The 20956-nt window shown below is 37.8% G+C and overlaps 1 protein-coding gene across 1 annotated transcript in view; it reads left to right on the top strand.

Moving 5' to 3' along the window:
- Window positions 1–4532: 4532 nt before the first annotated feature.
- RUNDC3B (RUN domain containing 3B) overlaps window positions 4533–20956 on the top strand; it is a 114664-nt gene continuing 98240 nt past the window's right edge. The window contains exon 1 of the mRNA XM_081799700.1: window positions 4533–5011. Within this exon, the coding sequence (XP_081655826.1) occupies window positions 4893–5011 (119 nt within the window). The 5' untranslated portion in view covers window positions 4533–4892. The remainder of the gene's footprint in view (window positions 5012–20956) is intronic.

Below are 20956 nucleotides of genomic sequence, written 5' to 3'. Positions count from 1 at the left end.
CCTGACTAAAGTCACATCACTGATTGATGCCAAATCTCGCTCATTTAAAGGTTCATTTTTCTTTTGGCTGTTGGCAAATGCAACACTGATTATGGGTTATTAGCACCCACTCCCTCAGATTTCTAATGTGCTGGGAGAGGCGCTGGGAGCGCTTGCCTGCATGCCAATTACAGCGGCCGCAACAGCCCTCTGCCGCACCTTTCTATTCTGAGCCCCAGCACACCTGCCAGTATGTCTGACTGTAGCGAGGATGTGTTTATTCAGGTCCTTCGTAGGGAGATTAAAAGAAAAAAGGGATCCTTTCCAATCTCCATCTCATTGCCAGCTCTGCACCTCCACGCTGAGAAAAATGGTGATATTTTGTGACAACATTTGGTTCTTTTTAACTTGTCTATTTATTCACTTGTTCGTTTGCTCTTTTATTGTATTCATCCAATAAATATTTTTGAGGACTGGCTCGTGAGGCAAATGAAAACAGTTCAGAGACCACAGAGACTCATAAGCCATGCGGAAAGTAGTCTCTGCTTTCTTGCAGGAAGTCCTCAGCAGGATGTGGAAACCCTGAGACAATTGTGGCAACCACACCTTACTGTCGGGCCCTTCCTCTGATGTTGTCTGAGGAGAAGAAAGACCTGGTCTGCCAATGGCCAGTTCTGCCAAAGGACTTTAAGTTTTTCACTCACTGCCTTCCACTTTGGGATGGCCCCTCATCCCCTCAACACGCTCCGGCCTTGAACTGTGCCTCCATCCATATCAAGGCTTTATGAGAATGAAACGTGGCTGATCCTCGCTGCACGGCTGAGGCCTCCACAGGAGTGCCCTGGCAGCATGGAGTCCATGTTCCCGGGCTACCCCGTCAAGTTTTCTCTGAGTTCTTGCTTCCATGCCTGATTGGGCCCATCGGTCTCCACTATTACCCAGGGTATTTGTTTGTGAGGGCTGTTTTTCCGACTTCCATGGTCCCCCTGTACTCCTTGGCTCCTGGCCCCCTCCCTCCATCTTCAAATCCAGCAGTGAGTGTCTTCTCTCCTCTCTAACCTCTGCTTTTGTCTTCACATGCCCTTCTCTCACTTTGTGGACTTTTAAAAAATATTGTGCCTTCAAATTTATCCATCTTTTCTGTCTGGGCATGCTTAGAAAGGCTACTTCTTTGCGATTAAAATAAACAATGGTTTGGTAATCTCTCTTGCTTATAGCATTTTAGAACTGAGGCTATTTAGATGTGAGGATATGTTACCGTTGAAATACGGTCTTTCTTGATGGGGAGAAAGAGGAGGTTGGGAAAATGGTGAATAAATATGGCCTGCGCATTCAGTTCTACAGCATTCTTATAATTTAAATTAGGCATCTACTATTTTTATTATTTTTCTTGGGAGTCTTTTTACATCTCTAAATAACCTTTGTTCAAATGCTCAGATAAATGAAATAAAGAACTGCCACTGGTGCCAGAAAAAGTGGAAAAAGTAGCGTGAAAACTCATGTGGCTTTATAATAGTATTATGCTTTGTAGTGAATATAATTTCCAGATTTGTCTTCTAGAGAAAGAAGGAGACCCTGGACATATTGCTCAGGACAATTAAGGAAAACCGTTATCAAATAAGGCCCCCATGTGGCACCTTAATGACTCACTGTACATACAAAAAAATGGCCTTTCTTAATGAGAAATCTTTTTCAGCAAATACCTATGTCAACTGAATCCCCTGAAAAGTAGCATTTGAAAACTCTATTACCTAATCATCTAAGATGAAGTTTTACTAAGTCTTCAGTCATAAATATAAATTTATAGCACAAACAACATGAAAATATACCTGAGTGTGCCTGGGAGGCTCAGTCGGTTAAGCGTCAGCTTTTGGCTCAGGTCACGATCCTAGGGTTCTGGGATCAAGGCCCAGTCCGGCTCCCTGCTGGGCGGGCAGTCTGCTTCTCCCTCTCCCTCTGCCCCTCCCCCTGATTGTGCTCTCCCTCTCTCACATTCTCTCTCTCAACTAAATAAACAAACTCTTGGGGCTCCTGGGTGGCTTAGTCTTTAAGCGTCTGCCTTCAGCTCAGGTCATGATCCCAGGATCCTGGGATCAAGCCCCAATCAGGCTCCCTGATCGTGGGAAGCCTGCTTCTCCTTCTCCCTCTGCCCCTCCTTGTGTTCCTGCTCTCCCTGTGTCTCTGTCAAATAAATAAATAAAAATCTTTAAAAAATAAAAAAAAACCCAAAATCTTAAAAAAATGTACTTGAGACTAGAAAGCCGATTTTGAGAATAATGACACCTTACTCTTCTGTATTTGACATGACCACTTGGTTTTGTCTCTTTTTTTAAAGATTTTATTTATTTATTCATGAGAGACAGAGAGGGATGCAGAGGGAGAAGCAAGCTCAACGCAGGACTGAATCCCAAGACCCTGGGATCACGACCTGAGCCAAACGTAGATGCTTAACCTACTAAGCCACCCAGGCACCCCCGGTTTTGTCTTCTTGGTAAGTATGAAGGATGTGTGTCTTCTCTCTCCCACGGGACAAACCCGCATAGGTGTCTAGGAATTTTCTTGGTAATTGATGGCTTTCCACTCTTTTCCTTATGCAGTTTTCATCTGCGTTTAAACCACAAAAATTTCAATTTGAGTCGTATTTGTCATTGCCAGTGCAAATACTTTACAGAGACTGCCTCTGTAGCTAGTGCATCTGTTTCCTGATGGCTACTTCTGAATTCAAACTGTTGGTGTAGCAAGAGGAAACAAGTTAATTGGAGCTTCTAGAACAGCAACTCTCCTTAAAGGGTCCATGTTACCATGGAGAAGACAAGAGATGTTTGGAAACAAGTGCGCGGACATAGAAAACCCTCCTGCTTTTATTATTGTGAAAGAGAAAGTTTAAAGTCTAAGTTATTTTCTCTAATTTTAATGTGTTAATGTTTATTGCAGTAAGTTAGTTGAGACAATTATTTTTTTCCCCACACAGATCTTTATTCTACCATGATTCGACTTAGTAGCTGAAAGGGGCTGTTTTTGCCATAATGATTTTAAGAGATTTAAAATTTTTTACAAACTCAAATATTAGTCATCTACAGCTTTATTATACAAAACTGTTTTTTAAGCGTTCAACATAGAGCAACAGTCCCTCCTTTGTTTTTTTTTTTTTTTTTTTAAAGATTTTATTTATTTATTTTGAGAGAGAGAGAATGAGAGAAAGCACATGAGAGGGGGGAGGGTCAGAGGGAGAAGCAGACTCCCTGCCAAGCAGGGAGCCCGATGCGGGACCCGATCCCGGGACTCCAGGATCATGACCTGAGCCGAAGGCAGTCGCTTAACCAACTGAGCCACCCAGGCGCCCCCTCCTTTGTATAATATACACTAAATACAAGGATATCTATACTAAACTGTATGTTCTATAACGATCTTCTTTGACAGAAGCTTCAAAACCAGAGGTGGAATAAGGATTTTGGAACTACCAAAATTGTAAAATTACAGTAAAATAATGCTAAATGTAACTTCAAGTTACAGTTAACGAACATTTACTGAGAACCTGTTGTATGCGGGGTACCATGCTAGGCTCCACAGGGACAGTAGTTAGGGGTTTCACTCTGAAATCCGAGCACAGGGAGATAGACGGCCACTTAGGTGAGTGCGGGAGAAGGCGGCAGAGGCTAGGACCTTCCTGCTGGTAAGGCCGGAGGGTGAAGAAGCGTTGCAAAGTGGGCGCTAGATTCCAAACACGCGCGACCAGGGCGGCACTCTTCTCCGGGTGCAGCCCAGAGAAGCCAAGGCCCAAACTGCCCCTAGACTCACTGTTCCTCACCCAGTTCCGGGGTCTCTGCCTAGGCCGGGAGAAGGGTGCACAACAGCACCGCGCTCGTTCTCACGTGGGCGGTCAGTCCTGTCTGCAGGACGTGCTGGGGCTAAGGCAGGAGCGACGTGGCGTGGACGGTCAAGAAACCCCACCATCAGACGCCCAAGGGGGATATTCTACAGGCTGTTTCCCTCCCCCGGCTATTTGTGGCTGTTTTCCAGACCAGAGGCAGTTAGGACAAAAGGAACCCTGCTCCTTTCCTGGGAGCCAAGTCCTGGGTCTGTTGCGAGCGCCAGGCTGCTGCTTCTTTGGGTCTGTGGACCTGAGAATAGGCTTCCGGCGTAAAAAAGATCAGCCGCTAAAGCTAGAGATCCCAGCGGTTAAAGCTGGGCTCCCGGCAACGATCAGCATTCCTCCCGGAGCTCTCCGGCGCCACGCATCCCACAATCCCCGTGCAAACTGCAGCGCTGCTCCACTGCGTGCCGGCTGCTTGCGGCACGCGGGCTGCGAGCGCGAGCCCGGCGTCTTGACAGCTGCCCACGCGCCGGGGCGGTGCTCGAGCACGTTACTTTAAAGAGCCACGCGGCCGGCCCCGCCCCTCGCTTGCCACGATTGGCTCCAGGTGGACTGCGTTGGCCTGATAGGTGCAGGGAGGGCGGGGCTGCGCACGCGAGGCCCGTGGCCTCACCGCAGCAGTCGCGCCTGGGGCGCGAGTGGCGGCCGAAGGCAGGTGGTAGGGCGTGCGGGCCGGCGGGCACGCGCGCGTGCTGGCAGCCGAGGTCCCTCGGGAAGCAGGGAGCGCCCGACACCGCCCCGCACGCGCCGCCCTGCGGTCGGCGGCGCGCGCGAGGGCGGGGGAGGTGCGTGCGTGTGTGCGCGTGAGTGTGTGTGAGTGTGTCTGTGTGTGTGTGTGGAGCTTGGGTGCGGAGCGCGAGCCGTCAGTGCCCCGGTACGAGTTCCCCCGCGGTCTTCCACACCCTCCGTCGGTCCCCGCTCCTTGCCCCACGACCCTCCAGTGCCTCCACGGTCGCAAAACGAGCGAGAGCATTGGGGAGCAGGTGTGGGGGGCGGGAGGGGTCGCAGCAGACAAAAGGGGCGCGGAGGTCAGCCCGCCATGGCCTCCCGGAGCCTGGGGGGCCTGAGCGGGAGCCGCGGCGGGGGCGGCGGCGGCAAGAAGAGCCTGAGCGCCCGCAATGCTGCGGTGGAGAGGAGGAACCTCATCACGGTGTGCAGGTACGGCGCGGCTCGCAGCGAGGGGAGGGGGCCGCCGGCGCCGAGGGCTGAGGGTTGAGGGCGTGAGCCACTGGGGGTCCCGCAGACTGGGGGCCGTGGCCCCAGGCTCTGCAGCACCGGGCGTGTCCGCGGGCGCGAGCGCCCTGAGAGGGGCCCGGGTCTGGGCACCGCGAGGCCCCGGACTTTCCGGCAGTTTCAGAGATGAGCGAGGATAAGGCTTGGGGCGGGGCTGGGGGAGGATTTGTTTTGAATGTGTCTTCCAGTGTCAGAGTAAGAGGAGGACAAGAAGGAAAAGCTCTTTCATTTAGTGCTCATTAAGCTGTCAGCCAGCTTTTGGTAAAGTCGTTACTGTGTTGCTTCAAAATCGGAATGCATTTTGTTTTTGTTTTGGCTTATTTACGCATATATTCAGTTATTTCATTCCACCAGTATTGAGTGTCTTCTACAAGCCTACCGTGTGTGTGTGTGTTTTCTCTCCACTTTTAAATTGCAGAGCTAGTGCAGTTTCTGCAGTTGTTATAAAGAGTGGGACTTGTGGAGGATACCTAGTCTTCGTGTCAATGTTTTATTCCAAGTCTGCCTTTCCTTAAGGAGTTTCTAATTATAAATGTAGTATTCCTTTACTCTAGGAAATATGGAAACATAAAGGGAATAATTAGTATCTGTATTCAGAAATAACTGATTTTTCACCAAACACCTCAGCAGCAACCATCGGTAATCCTCTAAGAATTAAGAAATGATGACACCTTTTCCATTTCTGTGTATTTCTTCTTGTGTAAAAATGTGTCAAGCGTCTGTCGCAGCGCACAGATATTTATGCTAGGACTTATATTCAATAACTTTGAGGGACTTTTTTTTTTTTTTTTTAAACCTGGACCATTACAGATGTTTGCCTAAATAGCAGGAAGACCTGCCTCACTAACTGTATGGCACTTTGAGCTGTAAACAGTAAAATAATGTGGACTTGGTTTAATTTACCACTTGTGCTGTCTAGGATGCAACCTTTTGAGGAAGACAGGTATTAAATTTTTTTAAATCCAGGAAAATCTTCCTTTTTTAAGTTAGGAAAATAGAACAATAATCAAAGCTGATTTCTTTTACATATATTAAAGATTATTTATTTTTTTAAAAGATCATCTCAAGCAGGATCCAGCATTCTTGGGGTAATATATTTCATAAAAGCTCCCTCACAGTTAAACTTTACAGGACAGTTTTTTCCTCAATTGTCTTTTTAATTTTTTTTTTAAATGATTCTTCACAGTATAGCATCTGATGCTCAGCAAATATTTATTGAATGAATAATTTCAGTGGTGGGTACTCTTGCTTCTCCATTTTTGTCCTGGCTGATTTTAGGTTACTTGATGTTCACCTGCTCCCTCATCTGAGGCAGGCCAGAAGAAGGGATTTGTATCTCAATCTTATTTAAATAACATTTTAAGTTATGTTTAAGAAATTTCAGTCATATCACACTGATTTGTGTGGACAGCTGTCCCGGGCTTGCTGTATTTTCATTAATTTTATTTGCATAATTATTGCTTTCTATTGCAAAATGAATATAAGTGCTGACCTCAGGTATAATTTACACATAAATTTAGTGTTGTAGCTAAAATAAATTTCAATTTCTGGCTTAGATTTCAACTTGTGTATTTATGTGGATTTACTACTAAGGCTGTTCTTCATGTATGAAGAGTTGATGGTTTATATAAATTATCATCCATCTCAATAGTAATGGGATCTGTTTGATAGGCTTTGTCTAAAAGGCTTTTACTTTTTGGGAAAAAAGTCATTCTAGGCCATTTGTATGTTTTAAGTCGCTCTGCCTGAACAAATCAGTATTTATGCATTTATGTTTCTTTGCCTTTCAAGAGTTACCAAATTGTGGTATCTTACCCTTGTCTCTCAATGAATTCATTTTTTAATTTTTATATATCAAGTTAGAGGTGATTTGATATTTAAGTTGTGAAGAAGTTGGTTTAGAGTTTGAGTTCTAAGTTTACTTTGTCCTTAACGAGTTCTGTGTTCTTTAAGAAGCCATGCAAACATCTCATTATCTAGTTTTCACATCTGTAAAATCATCTTAGCCTACATCATTAGTATCCTTCAATAACAGCCCTAAAACTAATAATAGACTTCAAATAAAATGTGTTGATATTTTCTTTTGAATTTCCCCAAATATGAGCAGGGTAATAGTAGACATATGTTTAATGGTAGCTAGATGAGGTATGTGCCTTTTTCTCTCTAAAGAAAAACATTTTGAACTTTGTCTCCCATTTTATGTTTCCCTACTGATGCTCTAGAAAACTTGTGAACAGTTTACCAAAGCAAATCAAAACAAAATGACCCCCCAACCACCTCATATCATTCTACTGTATCTATGATATTTATACGATAATGCTTTTCTTTACCCCTTACACAATTTAGGCATATTCTCAGCTTAGTTTGAAAGCCTTATTATGTAACTAAGCAATTCTTTAGGTTTGAAGCCTTGTACAAGAACAGTATTGTTATGGTGTGGAACTTTTGAAGTGGGTTGCTGGGTTAGGTAAGATAGTCAGGACCTGAATTGAATTTAATTTCGATTCATTGTGATTATGTATGTAATTCTTTCATCTCTTGTTTTTGTTCTATTGAACATTTATGTATTGTAGCCTTAAAAATACTTGCATGGTACTTAGTAAGTACTATTTTATCATGCTTTTTTACAGATTGTGGTGGAGAGAAAGTAGGTCATTTAGGCCTCTAAATATTCCACATTCAACTCCAAAATATTCATAGACTGATTTTGGCTCTTTGTACCAACTAGTATTTTCCCTGCATATTCTTTACCATTTAGAATTTTGAAAAATTAATTTTTAAAGTCCTGCAGGCTTTTTTAAATCTCTATTTTTCATCCATAGAAAATCAGGTACATTAGTCATTTTTTCTGTCATTTTTAAGCTCCACATTTTATTGAAAAACTTACATATTCTTTTGATTTTACTTCTGTTGACAAAGAGAATTAAAATGGAAAGTCTCTTTCTGTAGGTCAACATTGCTTTATGAGAAAGTTATTAAAGTATATAGTTTATATATGCATAATCAGATTTTAATATAACATTTGTTAAATTTTTACCTCAATTCCTTAAGAGAAACTCCTCACACAGTCATAATTTTCCTGTCTTGTGGATAGAAAGGATTAACAAGAGCCACTTAAGGAGAAAGTGTGATGAGTGGAGACAAATGATGGTTTTCTAAATTAAAGTACTTCTAATAAGATGTACATAGTTATTCTTGGTTTTCTGTAGGTGAAGATATTATTTCATAATTTGAATGTTATTTCAAGTAACAATAGGGCCTTATTTTTCCAGTGTAGTTAGGGAATGAGGTGCTTCTATTTTCCATGTTATTAATGTTTGTGTTAAGCTTAAAATTCTCCCATCAACTATAGTGCTCTACTCAGCGTTAGTTGTGGAGTGCAATCTTCTGTATAACTGAAGCTTATAATTTAAGTGTTTAAGCCACAATAAATATTAATATTTAAAACATTTTGGGTGAATCACTTTTAAAAATGGATTACACATTTCTCTACCTTCTTTAAAAAGACTCTCTAAAGAATAATAGAATCTTTATTGAGGACTTCACTCTGAATCTGGTTCTGTGAATATGTCCTATGCAGTGGCTGCCCTTGAGGACTCTTGAGATGCATAGAGCTTTTTGCGACATGGCCCCAGAAGATTGTGTGTTTAAAGTTTTTTGTCTGCTTTTGCATTCTACTGTTGCTTCCCACCAAGTTATCTGTATTTCTTACAACTCTGCCTGTTTCTAGCAGCTCTTTCCTTTGTGCTTCCTATCCTCACGTGCTTACTACAATTGGCTGTGAACTAGGAAAGCAGATAAGTAAATTTATCATGTGTTAAAAAAAAAAAAAAAGGCATCCAGAGGCCTCGGGTAAGTAAGTGGGCTTTAGCACTCTGAACTTAACATTTTAGTTGATGAATAATCAGAAAAATTGTCTCTTCCTATGTTTGAACTTGGTGGGTGAACTGCAGATTCGTAAAATGTTAGTATGATTGGCAATATGATCCTTTAAAGAACTTCAAATTGAGTGACTTACTTTCCTTGTTACTATTTGCTTGAGTATGCCTCATGAGACTGTTCATACCTTGGCTACAGTGATTATATTTTTAGCTAAAGCTCTTTTAGTCATGCTGGGTGTGGCAGAACTTTGGGTTTGGTCTTTGATCAACATTTTCAGTTGCATTCTTTTGGAGCAGGTTCAGTATCATTTCTAAGGATTGTTAAGAGCTCTAATAGTAGGTATTCATGACGGAGGTAGCATGATCATCTTTTCAGCTATTAGTCCTGGATAAGCTTCTCAGCATTCATAAAAGGTCATTATCTCTTCCCCTAGCTAAAATGGATTCATACTCAACTTAGGGAAGATAGCTGTCCTCCACACATGTAACTTCCCTGCTTATCGTTTAAAGATTTTATTTATTTGAGAGAGAGCACACGAGAAGGGGGAGGGTCAGCGGGAGAAGCAGATTCCCTGACTCCATCCCGGGACTGCAGGATCATGACCTGAGCTGAAGGCAGTAGCTTAACCAACTGAGCCACCCATGCGCCCCTTCCCTGCTTATCTTAACTTCACTGCTGATTGATAAATGTCAGAAGCTCAGATGAAAGATGGGATATTCAAGGGGGGATATGTGACGCTTATCCACTCATGTATTCAGTATTACAAGTTTAGGAGATATATATCTGAGCTGGTCCAAATCATCACAAAGCAGCTGGGTATGTAGACAGCATTGCTTCACACACTCCTATCACCAGTTGCTTTTTCACATTTGTGCCTTGGTAAGTTTCCATCAACCTATATTGTGTGTCATCAGAAGAAACCGTCACAGAAAGTCTTCTTGAAGTTGTTGTCAAGGACATTGTTTATCATGTCAAGAAGTGTCTTCTTTTTGTGAAGATTTGTTTGAGAAATAGCTGTCTTATTTTAGTGCCAAGAATTGTATCTCTAGGCAGTTGGACTGGACACAAATGTGTAACTGACAACTTCTTTTTTCTTATACAGCTTTAGAAATTTTAGTGTTAAATTTGTGGCCAAGCTCTAAAAGATACATAGAACATGGGAGTAATGCATTTAGCATTATTCTTAGCTCTACTTTGCTTCCACATTTTTCATATAAATTATTATTGATTTATAATCTGCATACAGAAAGTGCACATAGCATAAGTGTACAGGTCGGTGAATTTTTGTGAAGAGGACGCTACATTGTAACTAACACTCAGGTCAAGAAAAAGAACATTACCCTTCATGTATTTAAATATTCTGAAGTTTTTCTCAAAGTGTTTGTAGTTGGGAATATACATATACATCCCTTTTTAAACTTATTCTTTTATATTTTTATATTGTAACATTAAATTTTATTATTTTCTTTTTTTGCTGATATATAGACATAAAATCAACCTTTTAAAATATTTGTCTTGTAGTAATCTTACCAGATTTACTTATTAATTCTAACAGATTTTCTGCAGTTTTTTATTTTTTTAAACTCTGAATACAGTCATGTCATCCACTTATTTAAAACTTCATGCCTTTGTTTTCTTGTGTTACTGCACTGGCTAGGACCAGAGTATTGCAGAAAACATTTTACCATGACTGTGGACTCCGAGAAACAAACTGAGGGTTTTAGAGGGGAGGGGGTGATGGGATGGGATAGCCCAGTGATGGATATTAAGGAGGGCACGTATTGCATGGAGCACTGGGTGTTATATGAAAACAATAAATCATGGATCACTGCATCGAAAACTAATGCTGTACTATACGGGGACTAACATAACATATTAATATAAAATTTAAAAAAAAATTTTACCATGAGGTAGATGTTTGCAATCAAATGTTTTTTCTGTCTATCAAAATAAACATAATTTATCTCCCTTTTTTTTTTGTTGTTTATGTAGTGATTAATATTGATTGACTTTTGAAGGTTAAACTACTCTGGAATAAAAACAGTTGTAGTGTATTATCTTTTTTTTACATATCTTTGCATTCAATGAGTTAATATTCCATTTGGGATTTTCACATATATGTTCATGGAAGAGATTTATCTGTAATTGTTCTTTCTTTCTTTTTTTTTTTTTTGAAGATTTTACCTATTTATTTGACAAAGAGAGGCACAGTGAGAGAGGGAACACAAGCAGGGGGAGTGGGAGAGGGAGAAGCAGGCTCTCCACCGAGCAGAGAGCCCGACGCGGGGCTCGATCCCAGGACTCTGGGATCATGACCCGAGCCGAAGGCAGACACTCAACGACTGAGCCACCCAGGTGCCCCGTAATTGTTCTTTCTTACAGTGTCCTTGTTTAGTTTTGTCATAAAGATTATCTGACCTTATAAAGCAAGTTGGGAAATACTCTTCAGTAGAAGAATTTGTATAACATTAGACTATTTCTTTCTTAAACTTTTGAAAGAATTCTCCAGGGAAGAAATCTGAACTGCTAATTGTCTTTGTGGGAAGTCTTTTAGTAACAGATTCAATTTATTTAACACTGTACAATTCAGATTTCCTGTTTCTTCTCGAATGAGGCTTCAGTGAGTTTTTCATGTATATTACCAATCTTATTCTTAAGATCTTTCAAATATCCTCTTAATATCTTTTTATTGTTTAAAAAAGCTATAGTAATTTTCCATTTTCTTTCCTGATATTGCTAATCTCTGTTTTTTCCATTTTTTTTCTGGCCAGGAGTTTATGAATTTTATGTGTCTTTTCAAAAGTCAGCTTTTGGCTTTGTTAATTTTCTCTGTCATACATTTATTTCTTAACTCATTGGTTTTTTTATTATTTCTTTGACTTTAAGTTCCTGTTCTTTTTCTAACTTCTTGAGATGGGAATTTAGATCATCGTTCTTCAGCCTTTCTTCTTTTCTAATATATGCCTTTTAAATCTACAGATGCCCCTGTTTGGCATTATTTTGGGATTTGAAGTGTTATATCTTTATTATTAATTAGTTTAAAATGTTTTCTAATTTCTGTTGGGATTTCTTTGACTCATGGGTTATTTAAAAATTTATTTAACTTTCAAACAGTGGAGGATTTTCTAGTTATTTTTAGATATTGATTTTTAACTTGATTCCACTATACTCATAGAGGACATACTCTGAGATTTCAAACTTTTGAAATTTTGTTTATGCTTGCTTTATGATATAGCATATGGTTAATTTTGATAAATATTTCATGTACATTTGAACAATATATATATTCTGTCATTGATTGCATGTTCTATGTTAGTTGTATCTAAGTATGTTAATTGTGTTATTCATATCTTCTTTATCCTTACTAGTTTTTTATATGCCTAGTGTATCTAATTTTAAGAGAGATGTGTTAAAGTCTGTCTCTGAGTTTGTCTTTGTCTATTTCATCCTTTAGTTCTGTCATTTTTGCTTTCAATATTTTGTTGCATTATTACTGGGTGTGTGCAGATTTAGAATTGTGATCTCTTGGGGTGCCTGGGTGGTGCAGTCGGTTAAATATCCTACTCTTGGTTTCAGCTCAGGTCGTGATCTCAGGCTCATGAGATCAAGCCCCGCATCCAGCTCTGCTTCAGATTCTCTCTCCCTCTGCCCCTCCCGCTCATGTTCTCTTTCAAATAAATAAATAAATCTTTAAAAAGGAAAAAGAACTGTGATCCTTCGTAGGGGTTGGATTCCTTTGTCACCATGAAATGTCTTTCGTTATCTCTAATACTGTTATTGCCTTAGAGTTTATTTTGTCTGCTATTAATATAGTTAAAACAGCTTTCTTTCAGTTAATGTTTGTATGGTGTATCTTTTTCCATCCTTAACTTTTAATCTTTTTGTTCTTAAATTTAAAGTGTCTCTTGTAGGCAGGATAGAATTGAGTTTGGGGTTTCATCTAGAGTATTTAGCCCATTTACATTTAATGTTACTGTGTTTGGGTTTATAGCTACCATTTTACTCTTTGTTTTATGTTTACTTTTTTCTCTTTCCTTGCCTTCTTATAAATCAGTATTTTTTATTCCACTATTCCAGTTTTTCTCTCAATGAACTTTAGTCATAAATTTTTTTTCTTGTTCTGTATATATGTTAGATTCCTATCCTTTTGCAGTTACACTTGATTTATCACAGTGTAACATAAATTTAACTCCATCTGCTTCCCCAGTAGTGTTAGAACCATTTATTCGTTCTCATCTTGGACATTTTAAGTCTACATATATTTTAAATTCTGCAAGATTCTTTTATTGCTGTATTTTATACTTGATATTCAGGCAATACACATTTGCATTTACCTACATATTTACCCTTGTCGTTGCTCTTCCATCAGATTTGGAAAAATTTTAGCTATTATCTTTTTACACTCCAATTACATGTGTGTTAAATTTTACCGGGCTCCACTTGACTTATGTTCTTTCTTTTCTGTATCTGCTCTTCTTTATTCTCTCTCTACTTCAGTTTGTATATATTCTATCGACTTCTTTTCCTTTGCATTAATCTTGTCTTCTGTTTCTCATCTGAGTAAATTAAATGAGTTTTTAATTTCAGATGGTTTTAGAATTTTTATTTCTTTTTTAATAGATTCTAATCCTCTTATAAAAATACTATCTTTTTATCTATATCCATCTTTTCCTGTCTTCCCTCAGTCATATTAATCATAGTTACCTTAAAGTTCTTATCACTAATTTAGAATATTTGTATCATCTTACATCTTTTTATTGTGTTTTCTCTCTTCCTCTTTTTGTCATGTAGCTTATTTTTTGGCATATCTAGATTTTTTTTAATTGAATGCCAGATAGTATGTATTAAATTTTTTTCAGCACTTTTGTTGTTCTCTAAGTGCTATTGTACTTACCCTTTTGTCAACCATTATGTCAAAAGTATTCATTAAAACATAACATATAGTAGAAAAAGACCACAGAGGAGTAAACAGGTGGAGTGCACCTGTCAATTTGAAGAAAACGTGGTCAAAAGCATACTAGTGCCCATTGCTCATAATACAGGGTAGTGCTCACTTTCTTTACTAATGTTATCTTCCTCGGGAAGATAGAGTGGTAGCTGATCACCTTCATCTAGTCAGGGATGGTGCCGAATCCAGGCTGGATATCAACCCTGGGAAGTCTTGCTCAGCCTTTCATTTGCCCCTGGCCATCCAGGGTTTTCAACCTAGGTTTGGTATATTTTTCAGCACCCTTTCTCTGGTAGTCGTAAACAATTATTTTGTCTTCTGGAACTACCAGATGCTTTATTCTGTTAATCAGAGGCTTTGTGATTAGGATTTTAGTCTTCTGATGACAAGAAGGTGTTTGAGGCCTTCCCAGGTCTCCTTCAAAAGCTTTCCTGGTTTTTCTGTTCCCTGCTAGCAGTCTTCTGTGGGAGTTAGACCCTGCCACACTCAGAATTGGCGGACATTCCTGGGTAAAAGCAACTATAGCAGCCCACTGATTTTTGAGCTTTCCTCTTTCTGGAGTCCTTACCTCTCTAATTCATACTGTTTCAGCCACTCTCTCTCTCTGCAGGCTTCAAACATATGATTTCTGTAATTCCTCCCCCTTCTCCCAGTTTTTCTAGCTGTACTCTGTGGGAGCATTGGTCTACCACCATTTACTCCATCCTCCTTAGTCTGTTCCCACATTTTTCATCTTCCCCAGTTTTAATTTATACAGCCAACTGATGGTATTTTATATGCCCTCATAAGCAATCTGAAGTCTTTTCTGGAATAGGTTCTATAAATAAATATAGCACCAATTATGCTGTAATCTAATTATCTTTTTGTCTTTTACTAGAATGTGAATTTCTCAAACACTGGAATCATAGTTTATTCAGCATCTAGTTTATTTCCAGCATTTAGTACATAGTAGGCATGTTTATCAAATGAGGTAATTATAACTACTGAAGAATAATAGCAGTGGATGACCATTTCCAAAATAAGGTCGAAGGTTGAATTGAAGAATCATCATCACTTATTTTTTAAAAGTCACCCTAATGATTAATCTCTAATGATATTAGAGTTTTAGTTTGAGTCCTGCATCAGGCTCCTTGCTCAGTGGGGAGCCTGCTTCTCCCTCTGCCTGCTCTACTTGCAGCTCCCCCCGCCTCTGCTCTTTTTTTGTGTTTAACATATGAGGAAAATAATTTATGTCATGCATGCAGAATAGGCTTTTTGGAGGAAAAATATTAGGTGAGCATTTATGACTAGTAATGAAAATTCTTTAATTTAATTGAAGCAATTTCTGTTTCAATCAGATTTATTTTATAGTTAAGCCTAACATTGCTAGAGTTCAAACCCAAATATATCTGATTTCAAAACCTATTCTTTCTCCTTATGTGCTTCCTTCAGTGTCTGTGGCTACATATGAATTGGTTCTAAATCGCGTGTGGGTATATGTGTTTGTATTTGAGCCATAGAATCAGAAAATGGGAACCTTCATTTTCTTAGCATTTCTGGTGTTCATAAACCATGATTGCTACCTATTAAGTCCTTTAGAAAATCAGTTTACATACAGACACTTGAAATTCTTGCCTCTTTTTCTGTGCTTAGATGTTATTCAGTGAAATGCTGATGCTCTAAAAAGAAAGAGGATATGTGCTAACATTTAGTAATTTTTGTGTAAGTTAAAAATTAAATACTTTATATATGCTATCTCTTTTAATCTTCACAATAATTTGGTAATTGATTACTGAGGAAACTGAGGTTCAGAGAGGTTAAGTGTCTTGACAGGAATGGATAACCGCAGAGCCAGGTGTGAATCCAAGGCCTTCTGATATTAAAGCCCCAGTTCTTCCTATTGCTGTATTGCTGCTGTGAATATCTAGTTTACTAGATAGTTTACCAATGTTAAAATATGTTACTTGAATATTTTCGTCTGTTATTGGATAAAGAGCATTTGGATTCCAGAAGGATATGTGGTCCAAGGGTATAAAGTATTCTTTATTAAAATGATTTTAATTGGGAGTTCTTTCATATAAGAGATTTAATGAGTTAATTTATGTTAAGATGGGAAGTCTTCTTGGTTTGATAGCTTTCTAATTTTAGATGTTTATTTTTATTTTTTTGGAAAATTTTGTCTTAGCCTTTTTTTTTTAAGATAGTGCATCTAATGTTATTTTTCATGTTGGGCAGTCTGTTGTCATCAATCTGCTTATATAGCAATACAAGATGTTAATTGTGTAGTATTTCATCCTTAAAGTACTTAGGTTAACAATTCTCTTTAAAAGAAATTTGTCAACATATAGTACATTATTAGTTTTTGATGTAGTGTGTTGGCTAACTGAACATAATAAAAATAAATAAATGAATAAATAAAATAGTGCACTTCACAGGTGCTTAATTAAAAAAGAAAAATAAAAGAAATTTTGTCAGTACAGGTGGGGAAAATATTTTAAAATATACTTTTCTCTTTTTAATTTTTATATAGGGTAAAAATTTTAAAGATAGTAAATACTAATAAGAGAGAGACTTAGGCTACCATTTCAGAGAAATTGGTTGGGACTTTTTTTTCCTGTGTTCCAATAAAACTTTATTTATAGAAACTGGCAACAGGTTGGATTTGGCCTGTGGTAGTAGTTGCAGGCTCTTGCTACAATTATATGTGTAAAGAATTTTTTTCTTATAAAAAGATTAAAATTATAGAAAAATAAAAGTGAAATATACATGATTTTGGGGAATTCTTACTTTCATAATACTTAAAAAAAAAGGCAAATTTCTGATTCTAAAAGATTTTTTGAGTTTCTGGTGTAAAATATAAGAAAGGAAATAATGAATACCCAACTTTTATATCAACATGGCTGGGACTGGAGGAGATTATGCTAAGTGAAATAAGTCAAGCAGAGAAGGTCAATTATCATATGGTTTCACTTATTTGTGGAACGTAAGGAATAGCATGGAGGACATTAGGAAAAGGAAGGGAAAAACAAAGGGAGGGAAATCGGAGGGAGAGATGAACCATGAGAGACTATGGACTCTGAGAAACAAACAGGGTTTTAGAGAGGAGCGGGGAGGGGGGATTGGTTAGCCCGGTGATGGGTATTAAGGAGGGCACTTACTGCATGGAGCACTGGGTGTTACACGAAAACAATGGATCGTGGATCACCACATCAAAAACTAATGATGTATGGTGACTAACATAACATAATAAAATTTTTAAAAAAAAGAAGAAATAAGCTATTATCTACGGTTACTGATATAAATTATATTTAGGTAAATTGTATCCTGTTTCCAGCATCCATGTCCTTTTTGATTATTGATGATGGATATTATATTAATGGCAGAAGATAGTTACCTGCCCCTTTGATAGAGACTAGTAGCAGTGATAAACATAAGGAATTCTGTAATTTTGGTGTGAAATAGTGGAAAGAATTCTGTCTCAGGATTTGGATGTAATGTTCTACTTAAAAATACAACTTATGAATGACTTTTCTGAAATCCTTTTAGTTTTGAAATGTGATGATTCTAGAAGCCTTTATGTACTTTGGTTATCTTCAGATATAATTCTGTGGTAAAGAGATTTAATGGTATAGGTAAAAAAATCTGTTTTGTGTGAAATTTATGGTTTTTTTGTTTTTTTAAGAGGGAGAGAGAGTGGCGGGGGGTACGGGGAAGACTGAGGGAAAGGGAGAGAGAGAGAATCCTAAGTAGGCTCCATACCCAGCACAGAGCCCGAAGGTGGGCTCCATCTCACAACCCTGAGATCATGACCTGAGCCCAAATCGGGTCAGACGCTCAACTGACTGAGCCACCCAGGCACCCTGAAATTTATGATTTTTGAAGCATGTTTGCTTATTGTAAGGGGATGGGAATATATTTTTTCCTACTCGATCACTCTGCATATATGTAAATATATATGTATGTATTACTAATGCAGAGCCTTAAATATTAAAGGTGGATTTCCACTTTTTAATAGTTTCTTTCCAATAATGTAGAAATTTAACAGAATAATAATTTTTTTTATTTTGTTGTCACATTTTTACTTTTTAATTATTTTAGTTAAAATTATGTTACAAATCTATGACATGGGAGGAATTAGTTTAATGTAGTGTAATGAAGATTTTTTAAACACAGTTTTTGTAACTCTCTCATTTTTCTTGGTATGTTGCCAAAGAGAAAAAGGAAGTTAATGCTTTCTTAGGTTTGAAGGTTTTATTCACAATCATTCTTGTCTATTTCTGACCCAACAAATATTTTCTTTGGGCATTGAAAGTGGAAAAGAGAATCTGTTTAGACAGAGACATTTTAAAAACTGTGCTTAATTATACAACCCTTTTATGAACATTTTTGAATTTTTAATTCTTATGTAAAAGCTGTTACTTAGCCTTGATTTGGTATTTTTAGACATTCATCAAATTGTCATTTCATTATTTTAAAATCAGTCCTCTTCAGGAAATAGATGACTAATATTAATGTCATCACTATCAGGAAATAGCTCAGCATCTGTGTGATATTTTTTTAGATGTATTGAAATTCTTTTTACAGGTTTGGTTTTTATAGCACATCTTAGCTAGTTACTGTGTTATGGAGGAAAAGATTCTCATTATTTTGGCATAATGGAGCTAGCTACATGATTCTAGAGAAATAAGTGTTGAGTGGGAAGACTTGGCTAGCTAGAAGTAAAACATGGATTCTAAGGAACTAAGTTACCTTCTGAAAGTTTGATTTGTGTTGGTAGAAGGAGAGTAGGATATAAATGATGAAGCAAAGGCAGGAAACGTTCTTTTTTTCCCTTATCAATCTTGATATAATAGAATATTTAAAATGCTTTCTCACCCTTAAATATCTTCATGCTTGGAAATAACAGAACTTGTGTCTAAAGGTATGCTTTAGGATATTTGGACTTTGTTTTTATTTTTGTTTTTATTTTTTTTCAGGCGTTGGATTAAAAGTAATTTAGTACTCTGAGATTTACCATTTTAGGTTTTTGTCATGCAAATTTCTGTAGGAATACAAGCTACTGATAACATGATAAAAAGATGCATGTATTTTATTGACTATTGATTGATACGTGTATGGCTTTTGGTGCTACAAAAATATATGTATTAATACCCATGGCCTTTCTTCCCATTACAATTTACAGTGTAGATAATTTGTTAGGATTTTGTATTATTCCTGGAGGACATTAGTGACTAAAATCTTATCAGATTGTTACATGTACAAATTCAATACTCAGGGGCACCTGGGTGGCTCAGTCGGTTAAGCGTCTGCCTTCGGCTCAGGTCATGAGCCCAGGATCCTGGAATTGAGTCCCGCATCAGGGTCCCTGCTCAGCAGGGAGCCTGCTTCTCCCTCTGCCTGCTGCTCCCCCAGCTTGCGTGCGCTCTCTCTCTCTGTCAAATAAATAAATATCTATTTTAAAAAAAGAAATTGAACATTCAAACCTAGCTCTTTTTGATGAAATAAGTAGTTATTTTTATCTTTAAGTAAAATTTTCACTTCATTTCACTGATGTGCATTCCGATCTTAAATGCCATAATTTTTTAAAGCAATAGATTACTTCTGCCTTGAATGTGATCGTAGAGTCCTACCTAATGAAGATTGGAGGGAAAGATTAAAACATTACAAAGTTTCCTTTTATTTAGGTCAAAAACCAAACTAGGGGTTTTGCTTATTCATTTTAGGAACATTTTTCAATCTCTTACTGAATAAGAACATTATACTTACTTATTCTTATTAAAAGTTTGCTAAGGAATGGCAACATTTCATTTTTCTCCTGTATTGCCAATGAGATGGACATAGGGAACAAAAACAAGTTTTCAAGTCCCTTTTAATCTGGTTTATCTGTTTATCTTCTTTTTGTTTCTATTCATTTACTCATGCATTACATCTGATATTTATCTAACTTGACTATCTTTTAGGTACCAGAGACCACTTCATCAGTGTTGCTTCTTTCTTAGCTGTTCTTATTTTTTCTTTACATAATGGCTTCCGCCTTTGAGTCCTAGGTGTAGTTATAGATAATACCATGTACTGAACGTTAATCCACCGCTGTCAAAATTACTTGTCCTGACCAAAGAAGACTGAAAATTATTTGAATAATTATTTTCTCAGTGCTCTCAAGAATATATAATTACTAGTATTCTAGGAGAAATGTTATTTACATACTAAGAATGCCTTAGGTCGTGGTTCTCAAAATGTACTCCTGGACTTTCACCCCTTCAGAGGTCCAAAAGGTCAGAAATTATTTTCTCAACAGTTTTAAGACAGTATTTGCCTTTTATGTTCCCATTCTTTAACAAGTGTGCAGTGGAGTTTTCCAGAGGCTACATGGTGTATAATATTAAAATAGCTTGAATACAGAAACAGAGATGAGGATTTATTCTCTTCTATTCAACACAACATTAAAGATATTTGCAAAGAGGTACAACAATGCTATTCTTGCTAATTTTTTGTTGTTTTGGAAAAGACACATTTTATAAAATACATTATTTATGCTAACATGTAATGAATTATTCTGTTTGTAGTTAATAAATGGAGCAGTCCTCACTTTGCACAGTTCCAATATGTACTATTTCAGTTACTACAATTCAGTTAATACCAGGCCTCTAATAACACAGTTCAAGTTTGACTACCAGGATATATTAACTGTGAGTAATTGCATAAAATAAAATTTTGTTGCTGGCACCTTAGTCTACAAATCACTGTGTTAATAACAAATGCACATCATGATCAGTGACCAGTCACATCACTTCTTTCTAAGTCTGCCGAGCATTGGTCACTGTTCATGTGTTATTAGTCCATGCACAGAAATCAAAACCTGTAGTTGTGTTGCTTCCTTGTGTCTTGGTGATAAACCCACATGATGTTTTACAAAAATGGATAATTGAAAGTGAACTGACCAACAAAGATGAAAATGTGGTGAAGAAACGGAAAGTGCTGACATTGGAAGTGAAATTTGAATTGAACTCAAGTGGAATTATAGAAGAAATAGTTAATCACAAGGGCTCCTCGATGGCACA

This window comes from Leptonychotes weddellii, chromosome 12, assembly GCF_054177405.1.
Source record: "Leptonychotes weddellii isolate Sample4059 chromosome 12, ASM5417740v2, whole genome shotgun sequence".
NCBI lineage: Eukaryota > Metazoa > Chordata > Mammalia > Carnivora > Phocidae > Leptonychotes > Leptonychotes weddellii.
Note: the sequence above shows the minus strand (reverse complement) of the source record. Positions and strands in the feature narration are given on the sequence as shown.